The 16,512-nt window shown below is 51.9% G+C and overlaps 7 protein-coding genes across 7 annotated transcripts; 2 read left to right on the forward strand and 5 right to left on the reverse strand.

Annotated features, from left to right (window-relative positions):
* Positions 1-70: 70 nt before the first annotated feature.
* Positions 71-2,328, forward strand: PC9H_003994 (uncharacterized protein; the record flags this gene model as incomplete). The annotated part of the gene is made up of 15 exons (XM_036773584.1): positions 71-124; positions 186-220; positions 271-319; positions 374-472; positions 523-597; positions 649-737; positions 790-807; positions 860-904; positions 959-1,078; positions 1,137-1,516; positions 1,572-1,633; positions 1,692-1,777; positions 1,852-2,068; positions 2,125-2,164; positions 2,219-2,328. The coding sequence occupies 15 exons, from the start codon at positions 71-73 to the stop codon at positions 2,326-2,328; spliced, it is 1,479 nt and encodes a 492-aa protein (XP_036635057.1).
* A 128-nt stretch (positions 2,329-2,456) lies between these two features.
* PC9H_003995 (uncharacterized protein) lies at positions 2,457-3,861 on the reverse strand (the record flags this gene model as incomplete). The annotated part of the gene is made up of 3 exons (XM_036773585.1): positions 2,457-2,889; positions 2,949-3,573; positions 3,630-3,861. The coding sequence occupies 3 exons, from the start codon at positions 3,859-3,861 to the stop codon at positions 2,457-2,459; spliced, it is 1,290 nt and encodes a 429-aa protein (XP_036635058.1).
* Positions 3,862-4,035: 174 nt separating this feature from the next.
* On the reverse strand, positions 4,036-4,626 carry PC9H_003996 (uncharacterized protein; the record flags this gene model as incomplete). Its single annotated transcript, XM_036773586.1, has 2 exons — positions 4,036-4,493; positions 4,551-4,626. The coding sequence occupies 2 exons, from the start codon at positions 4,624-4,626 to the stop codon at positions 4,036-4,038; spliced, it is 534 nt and encodes a 177-aa protein (XP_036635059.1).
* A 533-nt stretch (positions 4,627-5,159) lies between these two features.
* Positions 5,160-9,467, reverse strand: PC9H_003997 (uncharacterized protein; the record flags this gene model as incomplete). The annotated part of the gene is made up of 9 exons (XM_036773587.1): positions 5,160-5,271; positions 5,326-5,591; positions 5,673-5,926; positions 5,977-6,158; positions 6,207-6,382; positions 6,433-6,558; positions 6,617-6,937; positions 6,999-9,260; positions 9,312-9,467. 9 exons carry the CDS (start codon positions 9,465-9,467, stop codon positions 5,160-5,162), a joined length of 3,855 nt encoding a protein of 1,284 aa, XP_036635060.1.
* Positions 9,468-9,680: 213 nt separating this feature from the next.
* On the forward strand, positions 9,681-12,925 carry PC9H_003998 (uncharacterized protein; the record flags this gene model as incomplete). The annotated part of the gene is made up of 7 exons (XM_036773588.1): positions 9,681-9,959; positions 10,011-10,412; positions 10,461-11,717; positions 11,775-11,897; positions 11,953-12,016; positions 12,081-12,759; positions 12,811-12,925. The coding sequence occupies 7 exons, from the start codon at positions 9,681-9,683 to the stop codon at positions 12,923-12,925; spliced, it is 2,919 nt and encodes a 972-aa protein (XP_036635061.1).
* A 219-nt stretch (positions 12,926-13,144) lies between these two features.
* PC9H_003999 (uncharacterized protein) lies at positions 13,145-13,929 on the reverse strand (the record flags this gene model as incomplete). Its single annotated transcript, XM_036773589.1, has 4 exons — positions 13,145-13,228; positions 13,283-13,420; positions 13,477-13,667; positions 13,728-13,929. 4 exons carry the CDS (start codon positions 13,927-13,929, stop codon positions 13,145-13,147), a joined length of 615 nt encoding a protein of 204 aa, XP_036635062.1.
* A 454-nt stretch (positions 13,930-14,383) lies between these two features.
* Positions 14,384-16,456, reverse strand: PC9H_004000 (uncharacterized protein; the record flags this gene model as incomplete). The annotated part of the gene is made up of 1 exon (XM_036773590.1): positions 14,384-16,456. The coding sequence occupies one exon, from the start codon at positions 16,454-16,456 to the stop codon at positions 14,384-14,386; it is 2,073 nt and encodes a 690-aa protein (XP_036635063.1).
* Positions 16,457-16,512: the final 56 nt, after the last annotated feature.

Raw genomic sequence — 16,512 nt, forward strand, 5'->3', positions numbered from 1 at the left:
CCGCCACATTGAAATCCCATCTCTCCGGAAACCCCCATAGCGCAAAATTTTGCTGTCGGTTCTCTCTAGGATGGCTGATTCAACCTGGTCACCTTCTTCTTGGACATCTAAGCCAGTTGCGCAGGTATGGTTTATTGATCATGCATGGCCTGACGCCACACTGAGATTGATGGTGCTGGCATTAGGGCGTCGAGTACCCAGATGAACAGAAGCTCCAGAGGTACGTTTGACGTGGATCGTTAGTACTACGCGAAGTGACACCTGCATTAGGGTCCTGAGTAAGATCAACACCCTGCCGCCTCTGGTCACACCTTCTGAGGTATTGTGGCAATCCACTCCGCTCGGTGGGGTCAGCACTGACTTTCACCATAAGATCGAACGCTTGCGATACCAGTTGGGTCGCGTACAGAACAACGAAGCCTTCCTTCTTCACGCTGGGGATTGCGCCGAGAGTTTCGATGCCTGCACTCATGTATGTCATCTGCGCCTTGGTGAAGCTAAACTCTAATATGACCCATGAAGGAAAACATATCCTCGAAGATCGGTCTGATTCTCTCGTTTTCGTTGATTGTTGTCTGGGGCGCACGCTTGCCTGTCGTAAGTCGACAATATACAGTCTTCAGCTAGCTATTCAATTCCGAGGCTTAGGTACGTATCGGTCGAATTGCTGGACAATATGCGAAACCGCGAAGTAGTAGTACCGAGACCATCAACGGCAAAACTGTAACGAGTTTCCGGTACGTTGGCTTCCGTTCCGTTTGCATGCTCCATCGACTAAACGAGTCGCAGAGGCGACAATGTCAACGGGTATGTGCGTCTAGGCTACGAGCATCGTATCCTCTGGTTAAGCCACGTAAAGTCTTGATCCAGATGACCGTACCCCGGATCCTGACCGTCTGCTTCGGTAAATTATCGTCACGCATTTTCCATTGTTACTGTCTGACCATAGCTGCTGTAGAGCTTACTTCCATTCTTCCACTACTCTCAATTACCTTCGAGGTCTGTTGTCTTCTGGTTTTGCTTCGCTGCATCACCCGAGAGATTGGTCCTTCAATCATGTCCGGTCTCCTTCCCTACGGTGAGCATATTGCTCCCCAAGTTTATACCCCACTAAATGCATCTATACATCCTATTAGCAAAGAATTCGAACACATCGTCGAAGGTCTCTCAGACGCTCTCGATTTCAGTCGAACCATCGGCATCGAATCCATGCCTCCCTACGAACAAGGCGGCGCACGAGAAGCCGTCGGGGAAGTCGATTTCTACACCAGCCACGAGGGGTTGATGCTAGATTACGAGCAAGCTCTGACTCGGGAGTTCCCTTTGCCACCCTCGCTAGCGACAAAGGATAAGAAGAAGGGTTACTATAACGCTGGAGCACACTTTCTGTGGATAGGCGATAGGACGAGGCAGCTTACTGGCGCACATGTGGAGTATTTCCGCGGGATCCGGAATCCTATTGGAATCAAGGTTGGGCCGTCCATGGTCAAGGATGAGTTGGTTCGGCTCCTGGATAGTACGCTCTCTGCCCCATCCCTTACGTCCTACTCCAGCTCAATTGCATCAACTAGTTGTCAACCCCGACAAAGAAAGTGGTAGAGTTACTCTGATTACTCGCTACGGCGCAACGAAGGTAGTGGGGCTCTTATAGACCGAGTGACCTTAGGATGATAATGCATCTTCTTTCGTAGATTGATGATCACCTCGCCGGTCATATACAAACCGTCCAAGATTCAGGTCATCCCGTAATCTGGATATGTGACCCCATGCACGGGAAGTACGCATTTCCCCTCTCCCCTCTCCCTCTTCTACCTTGCAATACTGATATCCTTCCTTTCCCTGTCTACAAAGTACCCTTACCTCCAGTACCGGCCTCAAAACCCGCAACTTCGGCACCATCATCAGCGAGCTGACATCGTGTCTTCGCATCCACGCCGAATGCAATTCCCGTTTGGGAGGCGTCAGCCTGGAGTTTACCGGGGAGTTGAATGACGAGGGATTCAGTGTGACGGAGTGCCTGGGCGGGAGTATGGAGTTGAGCGAGGAGCAGCTGGGGCTACGATATCAGGTATGCACGTAATCTGTAGGTAGTGGGGCATGGTTCGCTGATCTTCGATCTTGTAGTCATTCTGCGACCCTCGACTTAACTTCGAACAATCCTTGGGTAAGAATAAGATCGAGCGGATGGTCTCCGGTTACTAAATGATAGTATGTGCAGATGTGGCCTTCCTCATCTCGAATCACTTCAAGAATGAACGCGACGGACGCAAGCAAGAACAAAACAACCTCCTTTACTCCGAGTTAGGTGGTCGGGAGCGTAAACCCTAGAAAGCCAAAAGTACACCGATGCTAATCGAATATATGTACAAGTACTACAATGTCCCAATCCTGGAATGGCATCAAATAAAGGCGTGACTGATCGTGATAGGTTCGTTCATTATTGGGGAGGAGCAGGATTATCGTCTGGCCTTGGTCTTGGACTTCGCGTTGGCGGCTGGGGTAGTGGTAGGGGGTGGATCCGTGGGGGTTGGCTCGGAGGCAGGGGGATCGCTAGCTGGGGGGTCGGGTTCTGCTGAAGGTACATCCGATGCTCTCCAAGTCCCGGGTATAAGAGCGACTGGCAAAATCCAGGTAGCCGTGAGGATAACACCCAAACCTTCATCATAAGACTTGATGGTGCTCCAGCTCCAAGCAATAAATCCACCGATGTACCCAATGAACGGGACTATACGCTGAATGACTAGCAACGCGGGTTGCAAGGGTAGCGGAATCATAGCCGTAGGAATATTGTCGACGATCCACTTCAGTGCCGTTGTGATCATTGCTGCGCGCTTGGTGGCCTCAAGCTGCCTGTCGTTCAGTATGTCCAACACGGGAGGGGGAAGGTACCTTGATTCTGAATGAGTGCACCGTATTAGGACTCAACTGGGATATATATATATACTTACAACTTGTAACCCCACCACATCGTCTGCACAGAGAGTGAAGTAGTGGAGGGGACCCAGACTTTCTTCCCTTTCACCCGCACTTTCTTGCCGGGGGCTGGCTTCTTGGATGGTCCCCATGGCCACCAGCCTGCTGGCGGCGGGCCCCCGCCTTCTGTTGTTGCTGCGCCTTCAGGGAGCAATGTCGCAGTCGCCGCAACTTCCAATTTAGAGTCCTTGGTTGGTACAAGCGGGGCATACAACATCAACGACCGATCATCTTCCTCCTCGTCTTCATCCCCGCCCTCCCCTCCGTCGTCCCCCTTCGGTGGATGGGTACGATGATGAATTGTCTCCAGGACGGACCAGACCGAGCTCCTGCCCTCCTCTTCCCCGTTCATCACAGGAGGGGAAGACAGCAAAGCGATCAACTTGTTATCCTTGATCGGGGTCGAACCTGGGGGCGGTATACATCTCCCTTTGGAATCCCGGGTAGGAGGTATCGGTTTGGGGGGTTTCGAAATGCGTTTATCAGGCTTTGTGCCCGGAGTTGGCAAGGAGTCGACTAGAGCTTGGATTCGGAGTGCAATAGCTTCTGCCTCCGGGGCATCAGTTATTGGCTCAGGTGCCAGCTCTGCAGGGTGTTCATCTAACAGCGAAGTTATTAGTACACTATCTATCTCTTGTATAAGAAAGAGAACCTACATCCATCGGTCTTTTTACCCCACAACTTGAACTTATTCGCCCAGGCGCTGGATTTGCTGGGATCGCCATTTCCGGACATGTTGTCTGCGTCTGGCGAGGCGTTGTCGTCTTGTCTATTTGATGAACTGGGGCTCGGAGGGGCGTTGTATTTGACGTTATCTGCGAGGGTACGAACCAGGCGGTTGAGAACGTATGGGACACTGAGAGCCCGTGAATCCGAAGAAAACGACATTGTATTCGAGGTACGAAGAACGGAGACCAACGTGCCACTGGATGCCCCCCTGAGGTCGCCGTCTCGGGCATTGGCATCAATGATCGTTGCAGCCTGCAGGCACACACATATCCTTCGGTTCGCACGAGACAGGAGATTACAGGGGTAGGTACAAGTAAGTATTCGACCTCAAACTCATTTGTCTTTGTCTCTCTTAAACAGTGCTTTTACAGACTCCATCCCTTTTACTTCTCCAGACTCCCATAGTCTAGCACCGACCTCCTGAGATTTGGCCTTGACGGCCTCAGACGCAACCGACACTGAGCTTCTGACAGACTCCGCCGTTTTGGGATCCCTGAGTGTAGCACCCAGTTCCTCGGATTTCACTCTGACCACCTCTGCCATAGTAGACGCGGTACCCTTGACTGACTCGACCACCTCCGCCACGTCGGAAGCTTTGGCCTCCCTAATCGTATTGCCAAGTTCTCCGGACTTCGTCCTGACCACCTCTGATACGGCTGAAATCGAGTTTTTCACTTCGTCTGGGACTTTAACGTCCCTTACTCTCCCCAAGAGTGCCTCGGTTTTCGCTTTTACTGTGGCGAGTCCGGTGGACACTGAGGCTTTGAAGTTCTCGACTATCTGTAGGATGCCTATGGGAGAGATTCGTTCAGTTCACGTCCTCTACGCTTCAACAGTATATTACTTACTCAGATATTTCATATAGAGAGTGCCCAGCGTCACGATTCCAACACCGACGCCTAGAAACCGGAGGTAGGATCTCATTGAAAAGGACGACAACACCAAGCCGGCACGTGCGAGGGAGGATGGTGTACGCGATGACGAGGAGGACTTTGTGCGTAACGGTGGCCACCTGCCAGTGGTTGGCCGAAATCGTGTCCCATACTGTCTGAGCAACAAGGGCTGCCACCGCGACGTTGGTCTCAGCGTCGAACGAATGTTCGTTCTTCGAAGGGGGAGTGCAGCGGAGCACAGCAAAGCAGACGTACTCATTGTGGAGGGAGGGGGACCGAGGCTGGCAGTACACTGTCCGTAACGTAGAGGACTTTTAAGGCGTGAGATCACTCGAGTCTCAAGGAGTTGCTGCCGGCGCTCTACGTCAATGCGCGGCAACAACGATGTTCGAACCTATATACACAACGCAGCCCAAGTAATTGCAGTTTGTAGAATAGTGAGTATGTATAGAGTACATGGTTCGTAAATAGTAAATAACGGAGTGAATTGATCTGAGAAGTAAATGTGGCTGAAAAAACGGTAATACACAACGTACAAACAAAAACACCAACGACCCAAACAGATTAATGGTAGACATCCTGAGCACCTATGCAGGCATCTAATAAACAAGCGTGATTGTCTTCGGCGCTGGTCTCACTAAGTCTGGAGACGACGGCTTCGTAGATTTTCTCTCCCCTAAACACCGGTCAATTTCCTATCTTTGAGCGAGGGTGAACGAAATGGGCGTACTGAACAGCACCATACACGACCTCAACGTTGCACGGTAATTGTTTGATCGCCTTCGGCCACGAAGCAAATATTTCTGGGATAAACGTGAAAGAGACGAAAACCTTGGCCTTGAGGGAGGGGTAGAGGAGCTGCGCTTTGGCGGTGAAGCCAGCGCTGTCTGTGGACGTGGGTATCTCGACGGTCACAGGGTATTTAATGGAGAGTAGATCTAATTGGGAGCGAATCTGTGTGCATGATGACCAATAGTCCGAAAGATAATGAACGACCTAGTACGAGGACAACGTACGTCAGTTCAAGTTCACGAATCGTTGCTGTTTGTAGAAGACCGCATCACGAACCTTGCGAACGGTCCAGTCTTTCTGCGTCTGCAGCAGCATGTCCTTCGCTGTCCGGAGGAAGAAATCGCTTAGATGAGGGTATTTATCCTTGAATTTGAGTTTCGCAGTATTCAATTTCTTGAGCTCGATCTGTGATATTATCGGGAGATGGTTGTTGCAGGGGATAGAGATCTGGTATCGCGAGGCATAAACGTATTCAAAAAGGTTGTGTGAGACCTTCGTCGCGTGGAACATATGCAGATCTTCCATGGCTTCCAGTTCGTCTAAAGACGGATGAGCTAGGAAGAGTCGGTACCGAAGGAGGAATACGTGCCCTTCAACCTCATAATCTCTGAGAGCGTGCTGCTTTCCTGGACATGAAGCAGACGCTTGGCGGTAGAAATTGCAGACTCTGATTCTCGTTGTTCTTTCTGAGTCTCCGCATACCTCTCCTGAAGGCGAGCCAACTGCTGTTTGTTCTCGCTAAGCTCTGCACGGAGGGCATCGACTTCCACTCTACGATCTGCATTAGTCGCGACATAGATGGCTTGTCAGCAAACGTACTCTTGTTCGGCGATGGAAGCTTTCAACTCGTTTAGGTAACCTTGGTCACTCGCCAGGATTTCGTCAACCTCCGCTTGCTCCTGCTCCAGCTCAGCCATGATTTTCTCGTATTCCTGTTCCAGGGAAGGCAGCATTTCTTCTGCTCGCGACGTAATTTGCCCGAGAACTCTAGCATCCTGCATGACCTGATGAGTGCCATCCACTCTCTATTGCCGGACATACTCACCGCTTGCAAGTCCTCCAGACCACTGCTCGCGATCTCTTTGAGGCCCTCGATCCATTGCAGTTTCCAATTGTACCACTCTCCTTTGGCCATTTCCCTGACATTTGTTCGGATGAGGTTAAGTTGATGCTACACAACCGCGAGTGTCAACAGAGCAAAGCGGCTGTCATAAACCGCAATCACTCACCCTCAGTTGATCCTTGCCCTCTTCGTCAGCACTCAAATACTCAGCAAACAATTCGGGCACCACTTTTGCTGCTTCTTCCTCCGTCTCCTGCATAACTACCTTGCTCTTCTTCATCCATGCATCGAGATCGCTCGCCACGCGAGTGTAGAGCGACAGTTGTGGTAAGTCGACTGTGGTGGCAATCGCGTATTCCGCGAGGGGAATATCAGCAGTTTGGCGCTCTGGTCGACCTGGTTGTGACATCGAGCGGCGTGGCGCGGTTAGCTCCTCCATGAACTTGATACCCGTTAGTTGGAAGAATTCCGCGATCGATATAGACGGCTACAAAACAGGAGCTATACGTTAGTGTTATTGCGCAAATCCCGTTACTTGATGAACTAACCAAGTTGTCGTCCGGATGGCCGTCGCCTTGAACCCCTTCTGCCCACAACTCTGTCGCGGCCGTGCTAGCTCGCAGCCTTGCTTGATCATCAGGCTGGCGTACTGGAATTTCTTCGTCCAGTTCCATAGACTCCTCATAATCATCCTCCCCAAAACCGTCTGCAGTTGACAGTCCTTCTAGATCGTTTGGAGCGCCAGGGGTCGCTGGGGGTGGGTCTCTGACAGGCGACGCCGGAGGGAGCGCACTAATAGGAACTATGGTAACGGAGGTTGGGTCGTTCGCAGAATTTGGGTCTTGTTCTGGAGGATGTTCATCCCTCGGTCTCGTTGGCATTTCTGACGCCGCATTTCTGTCGAACCGCTTCCACGCATCTGCCGCTGCCGCCGAACCCAAGCTCGCTCTGGCTTTACCCTTCCCGGAGCTTTTTGGTGAAGGTGGACGGGGACCTTGTGTGGTTTGGTCTGGACGGCTAATCGCTTCGTTGGCTCCTCCCTGCAAGGCTGCACCTACACTTTGCCGCCGAGCAAAGTAACCTGATGGCCGCCGTATTGCTGATCCGAGATGGGGTTTAGCAGAGGCACGAGATGTTGGAAGGGGTGCAGGCTTGGGTTTGTCATTGGAGTCCAACGCTACACGACGCGTAGATGGCCCCTCCTCATGGTCCTCTTCCGGCGTCTCATCGAGAGCTCGTTTCGCAGGGGCACGAGCGTTTGTACTGCTTCCAACAATTGCGTTGGTAGCTGGCGGCTGATGCTTCTTAGGAGACGGGCGCCCAGCCGGTGGTGCAAATGCCGCAGTAAATGTCGGCTTTGGCTTTACTGGTGAAGTAGGTTTGGGTTTGAACTTGGATGCTGACGCCGGGACCTTGGGTGGCGGCGCAAAGACGGGAGCTGGAGCGGCGTGGATGCTTTCCGGCTGTCCAGATGGTGGGTCGATGGGGAGTGTGGCGGGAACGCTTGGTGGTTGGAAGACCGGCAATCTCGCTATTTCTTGCGCTGGCGCTGGCTGAGGGGGGATGCGACCGTGTGTTGGCGTCGATTCGACCGGCAAGCCATTGATAGCCTGTATATGGCCATACCCAGAAGTAATCTCCATAGTTGAGTCGTACGCAAGACTAGGACGAGCACTAAAGCCAGCAAGACTCCCTCTCCCGATGATTTTGCTTAGATTGATCGTTTCCTCCCCTCGAAACCCATCTGCAACCATGAAGCTTCCTTCAGAGCTAGTGAACGAGTCCTCGTTCTGTGTACCTGGCGGAATAGACTGGGCCATTGGAAGCGAGTCTCTGGCTCTCATTAAACGTTGCATGGCGTCGTCGAGATTCATGTCATCTCCAGGGGCATGCGCAGCTAGGGGGGTAGCGTCCTCGTCTTCGCTCATTGGCGGAGGGTCGTACGGCACATCTCCCGAATGAGTAACGGCTCGAAGGGCGAGCCACGCTGGATCTTGGTGTGCTGGCTGACGAAGACCTTGGGTGATAGGCACTGTGAATTCCATTGGGATGGACTGTGTATCGTCGCCACCTGACACATTGGAATCATCTCGAGACATATCTTGGGACATATCGACGGAGCCGACTGATAGCTCATTATTGTTGCTAGCCGCGACGCTGTGAGCAAGCTCGGCCAATGGCGGCCGGTTTGCTTGAGCATTGACGCCTCCCATAGAAAGTGTCCGTCGCCGAATGATGTTAGCATCCAGCGCTCGGGTGATATCCATAGCGTCGCCGTCCTCATCCATCATGTGGCTGTCGTCGTCGGTATTGAAGTCGAAGTTATCCTCCTCGAAGTTCAATTCGTCGCTAACGATATGAGGGCCAATTTGAGTTAGGTCCATGTCCTCACTACCCGCCATTGAGTATCTCCCCGAACTTCGACGCCGATTCCTCGCATCTGCGCCAGGATAGGCGTTCTCGTTGGACAGCGTCGGGGGCTGGTTCACATATTGTTCCTCGTTCGGCTGCTGCTGAGGTGACGACTGTGGTGATGATTGTGGCGATCCAGAAGCATTCGTACTGCTTGTATGGTCTCCCTGGATCTCAAACAGCCGAACTTTGGCCGTTCGCGCAAAGCTCACTCTTCGTCCTAGCGATTTCCGTGACGTATTGTCGTGAATATTGGTGGTAAATTCCCGAGTCAGATCCATGGATTGCGTAGCATCCCCGCCCAACGTTGAATTCGACTGGCTAGGAAGTATGGATGACTGCTCGGCGTTTTGTGACGGTAAATTTATCGCAGTCTTGAGGATACTCTTTCGTGGGACCTACACTGAGTTATAGATCAAGATGACAGAGGTACTACTCTGTTGACGCACAAGTAGTCGTCTGGCCTTTGCAAGCGGACTGAGCTCGCCAGGAGCAACACTATGTGCTCTTCGTTTGTTGCGCTGAATGAAGGCGGGCTTGTTCTGATCGTTGATGACTGCTATTGATTTTCGTCTGTTACTCGGCGAGCGTTTTGAGGATACCATTGTGCCAGAAGCCACGCGAATGTGGCGGGTAGATGAAGGACGGAGTTCAACTCAGACATTTGCTCAACGCGATCGTTGACATAAACACGACCACGTGAGCGAGTGGCACAGAGTCATGTGATCGGGATGCGCGGTCACGCGAATGTACAATTAGCAGCTAGGCGTCTTCCTTTGATCTCAACCTTCATCAAACATCAGAACCGACCTCAAGCAATGCCTCCAAAAACAGCGACAAGGGCTTCGACACGCACGAAAGCCACTGGAATACCAACAACGACCAGAACGACTAGAGCTGCAGCGAAGGCAGGCTCTAGTACTCCTGAACCTCCAGCTGCGACCGCTGTGCCTAAGAAGGCTACATCACGGAAGCCCCTTGTGAATAAGAACGACGAAGATGTCGCTAAACCCCCGGCACGCGCGAAACCCACCTCGAAGACGAAGACCGTCAGCAAAATCACTCAGGAGGATAAACACGAGCGAGAACCTATTACGGTGCGATCTGAACATTGCTGTATCACAATGACCTTACTTACGTTTGAGTAGGCATTCCTTCGCATTCGGCCCAATCTGAACAACGATGATTCAGCCTCCCAGCCTTATCTCACCCATCTAAATGATACGTCTGTAAGGATGTCAGATCCAAACGCAACTGGACAAGCCGGCAGTCGTTTTCGTATATCGACCGTTCCCCCGTCCTCGGTTTACACGTTCTCTCACATATTTCCCCCTGACGTAACTCAGTCTGATTTCTTCAACAAGACGACACTCCCAATGGTGCATGATGTATTAAGTGGCCAGAACGGACTCTTGTTTACATACGGTGTTACCAACTCTGGGAAGACCTTCACGATACAAGGAGGTAATACCGAAGGGAGTGCTGGTATTCTCCCGCGAACTCTCGACGTGATGTTCAACAGTATCGATGGCTTGCATGCCGACGGGAAGGTAAGCCTATATATTCATCCTTGGTATCCTTTATTCATCAACAGGTAGTTTCGACCTGTTCGTCTGCATGGCATCGAGTCTGCGGACGCCAGCGATTCTAAACCACCGAAGACAGCACCAGCTCCGGCAGTTACTCAAGTACTAGGGCAAAACTTCGATGATGGGCTTTCTTCCGTTGACGCCGACAGAGACCCCACAGTCCTCAAGCTCGACCGAAATTACGAATATTCTATTTGGCTTTCGTATGCAGAAGTATACAACGAGAAGATCTATGATCTTCTTGATGCTGTATCAAACGAAACCACCCCAGCTTCTAACATTCCCCGTTCAAACAGCAACTCATCCCTCCTGCTGACGCGCACAGCACTCAATCTTCGACCATCTCCGTCAGATGACACAGGTTCCGATACACCTGGCAAATACATTTCGGGACTGAAGCAATTTCGCGTACATAATGCCACGGAGGCGAAGGCATTAGTCAAGATGGGCCAATTGCACCGACGCGTCTTTGGCACCTTAGCCAATCGCGAAAGTAGTCGAAGCCATGGTATCGTCATTCTGAAAGTAGTCAGAGGCCACAGAGGCGAGAGAGACGACCCTACGGCCCTTCAGATATCCCGGCTTACCCTTGTGGACCTTGCTGGTTCAGAGCGTACGAAGCACACCCACACAACGGGCGATCGACTCAAGGAAGCGGGAAATATCAACAAATCCCTTATGGTTCTCGGCCAATGCATGGAGGTCATGCGGTCGAACCAGCGGCGTTTGGCCGCAAGTCTAGCTCACGAAGGCTTCGGCAGCGACGCGCGGATGGACACCAGAGATGTGAAGAAGGGACTGGCCTTGGTACCATTTAGACACAGCAAGCTGACAGAGCTGTTAATGGATTACTTCGTTGGAGATGGACGGGTAGTCATGATAGTCAATGTCAACCCGTACGACACGGGCTACGACGAGAACTCCCATGTTATGAAGTTTTCAGCTTTGGCCAGGGAAGTCTATGTGACGCCAGGGCCCGCACCAATGCCGCGCGTCCCTCCCACTCCGTCGAAACTCCTTCCGAGGAAATCACAAACGACTAGGAAGGTTACCATCGAGACGAACGCGCCAGGAAGGAAGTCTAGTACTGCCGTACTCACGGTTTTGGAGGGTGAGTCCTATCAACATAACATCAAGATGAGGTACTCATCAAAGGTGACATTTTCAGAGGAAGAGCCAGATGAAGGCCAAGGTAACGACAGTGCCGAGTTCGCGAACCCTCTGGTCGACGCGTTGTTCGATGAGATAGAGGTTCTCCATGCGCAGGTGATAGTTGTTTTTGGGCCTTGCACATATTGGTTATTGACTACAGCCTACCCGAAGCTATTCGAATGCGAGCTGAAATGTGCGGTCATCGAGGCCGAGACGAGGGAAGAAGTCATGAAGGAGATGGAAGAGCGCATGCGCACTATGGAGAAGATGTACGCACGGAGGATCATGAACGAGGTATGTGTATCACCCTTTGTAGGGTTGATATGTCGATGACAAAGGCTGTATCCAGGTTGAACGGAATGAAACCAAGACGGACGCTAAGATTGAATTCCTACATCAGTCCGGACTCTTCAGTCCCGTTAAGCGCACCTTCGCTACAGTTGACGAGGACTCCGGTGAGGATGAGCAGCTGGTCAGTATCTCCCCTTCCAACCGAAGCTTTGCCTGAAATGATCACTGTGCAGAGCAACATTATCGAGGAAGTAGATGTGGAGATAGACCTTGTTGGCTCGGGCGAGGAGATAGTTGAGGAGAGCGAAGATTCAGACGTTGCCGATTCTAGATCCCCCTCGCCTTCAGTCCGGCCACAGCACAAGTCTGCGAACAACGCGCAAAGCAAGCCAGCGGCGAAGGTGAGGTATAGCATGGGTCGCAAAGAAGTCGTGCAAACACCTCCTGAAGGGCCAGCGGCGGTGAGATTACCTTCGGACGAGGAGGATGGTAACACGACGGGTACAGAAGGGAATACGGAGGACGGAGACGAGGGCGGGGAGGGCGAAAACGATGACGAGGAGGATGAGGAAGAAGGGGGTAGCGACGAAGAGGATGATGACGATAGCGACGATTGGCAGCCGGAGGAGGCCCAAAAAGCAAAGCCCAAGAATATCCGTTCGTCTCCACAGACGAAGCCTTCAGCATCAAAGGGGAAATCCGCCCAGGTCTCGGCCCTTCGAGAGAGCATTGACTCGCTTTCCATCGAGGATCCAGATGAACTAGTTGCTGCCCCAGCCGCCAAGAAATACAGACCACGCATCGAGAGCCTGGATGAAGGTCTTTCTGATGAAGAGGAGGACATTCCGAAGAAGAAGGGTAAACGGTATGTTATTCACCTGCTTCGAGTCTAAAAGTGCTTAGCCCACATGTGTAGAAAACTGGGAAAGAAGCCAGTACTGACAGAAGAGCAAATAGAAAGGGCTGCTGTGAAGGTCGACAGGCTTCAACCCAATGGTAACATTCGCAGGCTGACCGGGCGACTCGGATGAGCCCGTCTGTTGTCCCTTCAGTAATTGTACTTTCGATATCAATAGCCATGCCTATCCTTAATGCAAACCATACACTTGTTTCGTCTAATAGATATAACTCACTTCGTAACTCCACAAGAATTCCATGGCATTTCAGGGAGGAATGGATGTACATTGTAAACATATTCTTTACATTTTGCTTTCAATCTTGATTATCAGTCATATACAACGCCGAGTGGTTTACAGCTTGGAAGTGGAGGTGGCCTCAAGCAGGCGCTTCTCGGCTTCCTCAAAGTTGATGACGCTCCAGATGGCGTTGAGGTACTGTCAAATCATCAAGTCAACATTCAGCTCAGGAGGAAATAGGAGTTCACGTACATCAGCCTTTACGTTCTTGTACTGGAGGTAGAAAGCGTGCTCCCAGATATCAACGCCGATGATGGGGACATGGGTAAGGAGAGGATCCTGGTTAGCGGTGGTGACAACCTCGAGAAGCTTGGTGCTCGGGTTGTATCCCTGTATTCGTGATGGGATCAGCTCAGACGCCGAAGGAGGACGGTCGAAGAACGTACGAGCCATCCCCAGCCAGAACCTTGGATGCCGGCTGTGGTAGCATTGAACTCCTTCTTCAGGTTGTCCAGGGTGCCGAAAGCCTTGACGATAGCATCGCTGAGGGGGCCGGCAGCAAGAACGCCACCATTGCCTTTGCCCTCGCTCTTGGAAGGAGCAAGGTTAGTCCAGAAGAGCGAGTGGTTGATATGGCCTAGGGATCGGAGCGATTAATACATCGATAAGATCAAAGTACGGTGCCTTGGGAGCGTACCTCCTCCGTTAAACTTCAATGCAGCCTGGAGGGCGATTCTCTCCTTTGGAGTAGATGCCTTGGCGTAGGCGGCCTCAGCCGCGTTCAAGGAGTTGACATAGGTCTGATGATGCTTCGTATGGTGAAGCGTCATTATTTCCTTCGAGATGTACGGCTCGAGGGCATCGTAGGCGTAGGGCAGAGGTGGGAGTGTGTGGGCCATTGTTTTGAGATTCAAGAAGTAACTTACGATGAGGAGAGACCTTTCGAAGAGTGCCCAAGTTTATATCCCTGTCGGAAAGTTCCTGATCTGATAAGGCGGCCGGGTCCCTGTACTCCCGCTGAGTAACCGCACCAAATGTCACATGTGTATGTGAACGCAGTTGCGTCATTCGACATTCGTCAATTGCATTGCATCTTCGTACTCGGTACTAAGGCGACACTTTGCCAGTACGGTAGAAGGTCAGAGCGGGGATAACGAGGGTCATTAGCGATTACATTATCAAAGGAGGGTGGAACAAAACAGACATGAGGAGTTACATAGGTGATAAATCGTTGCGGGTATTGTACAGATCGAGGTATATACAGTAATGCAGAGACGGGAAGTCTACACACAAATCAACGTCAATACAAGGTCTTTAGCGATGTAACGCGTACTCACAAAACAAACAAGAAATTCATGCAGCAGCGTCTAGGAGATCGAGCTCAGCTTTAAGGATAGCAAGAACTTCCCGGTCCTGGTTTACATCTTCGAGAAGGATTTGAGCCTCATCTCTGATGGAAAACCATTTCGACGAAGCTTCTCGTGCAGAATATGCAGCCGTCCACTTGCAAGACTCGACTCGCAGCGCTCTTGCATGCGAACGTCTCAAAGCCTCTGCAGCTTTTGCCACTGCGTCGTCCACAGCCTCTGATTGAGCAGCATCGGTTTGCTGAAGGCGAAGTTCCAGAGATGCGATATAGACTTGACGCTCGCATTCAGTGCGTTCTCGCGCTTCCAACTGCTCTCGCATGTTTGTCTCCAAGCAATCGAGTTGTTGGGTTAAGTTCTCCTCGTCCTGTCGTCGTGTATTCTTTACGGTATGAATCTCCTTTTCCATAACCTGCATTTGGTACAAACGCTCTTTAGCGGTGTTCTCTGCGGCTGCAAGTTGTAGGCGTAGGAGGGTAACAAGTGACGCGTCGGCAGCACCATCTAGGTCTCTGTCGCGGGCTGGGGGTGAATAATGATGTACAGCGGGAGAAGGAGTCACGTCTGGGAGAAGGACCTGGGATATAGAACCGTACCCACTGGGGGAGTTGATAGAGCTAAGACACGGGCTCTCCGGGACGTCTGGCAGGAAGGAATTACTGGGAGCTGGAGAGATAAGACCAGGAGCAAATGGCGCAGGGATATCTGAGATCATACTCTCAACTTCTCCAGGTTCCAAAACCCTGGAGGCTTCCTCAGCGATTTGGTCCCAAGAGAGGATCGAACCACGGGCTGCTTTAGCGCTGCCCTGCTTTGGTGGACGAAGCGAAGGTGGACTATCATCAGAGGTGGGTGGAAGGGGTGACAAATAGGACATATTCGCCCTTGTCGGTAGGTTGTTAGTGTAGCCTCTTGTGGGGGTTTCAGGCTCTTCACGCTGTCGGCGAGTTTGGAGGCGGGGCATAGCAGGCGTAGGTGCTGCAAGGTGCGTTACGGGTGCAAGCAATAATTCGACATCGTCAGCGTCAAAGCTATCCTCACTGTCAACCTCAGAGATATGGGACATGTTGAGAACATCCTTAGCAGAGGAACGACTCTTAGTGGGGGTGATAGATGCTGAATGATGGCGCGAATGGCGAGCAAGCGGGGACTCTGAGGCGCTGGAGTAAGGTGATCCACGTTGAGAGCTATCGCTCTGCGAGACCACTTCTTTCACTGATCGACGCGAGCCTGATATGAGCTTCGAGCTGAGGGGTGTCTTGGGAGTACGGGGTGTATGCGAGCTAGTCGTTGAAGAGACAGATGGTGGTCTTATGGCGGAAACAGACGCAGATTTAGTGTGTTTAGCCAATCTTGACGGTGAAGACTTTGCCGATGACGATTTAGAGGACTTGGGGGTAGTAGGACGAGTGTCAATGGGTGTGGTTGCTGGAGAAAGATGAATGGCGTTACTGAGGTTGGCCTTTATGGCCGATTTGCGAGGGAGCGGACTGATACGTTGAACGTCCTTGTCGGTGGCGGCTAGCTTGTTGTCCACTTGCCTATCCTCGTCTGAGCTGTCGGGTCTCTTCTTGCCGCTCCTAGGAGGTGAAGGTATCTTGATTCCAGAATCATAAATGGCAGATTTAGGCCGATACTTCGGCAAAGCCGTCGACCCTCCCATTCGTGGGCGCAGTGACGACGAGCGCTTCACTCCCGCCTGCGGGGGAGAAGCCACATCAGAGGATGTCGCGCTGTCATCGAGTACGGCTTTCTGCATAGACATCCGGCGCCGAGTAATCGTTTTCGTCTCCGGAGAATCTTCTTTCTTGGAAAGAAACATGGGTTTAGAGTCACCCAACGAAGTACGTGGTGCCGACGGGGGTTGAAGGTGAATAGCACTCGAGCGGCGGGAATGAACCTCTTTTGTCTTCTTCGCAGCTTTCTCCCCGTCGCGAGCCTCCTTGTTAATTACATCTACCAGTGCCTTGCCCATAGACGCAAAGTTTAATGAGTGTCGAAGCGATGATCTTGTGGCTGGCTTCGAACGGGTGCCACTGCTTGAAGTGGGTTCAGGCATGTCGTCGACGCGGCAGGGGGGCTAGGATGTGGTGTGGTGGGAGGAACCACGAGTCG

Source organism: Pleurotus ostreatus (genome assembly GCF_014466165.1).
Source record: "Pleurotus ostreatus strain PC9 chromosome Unknown scaffold_2, whole genome shotgun sequence".
NCBI classification, from domain to species: Eukaryota; Fungi; Basidiomycota; class Agaricomycetes; order Agaricales; family Pleurotaceae; genus Pleurotus; species Pleurotus ostreatus.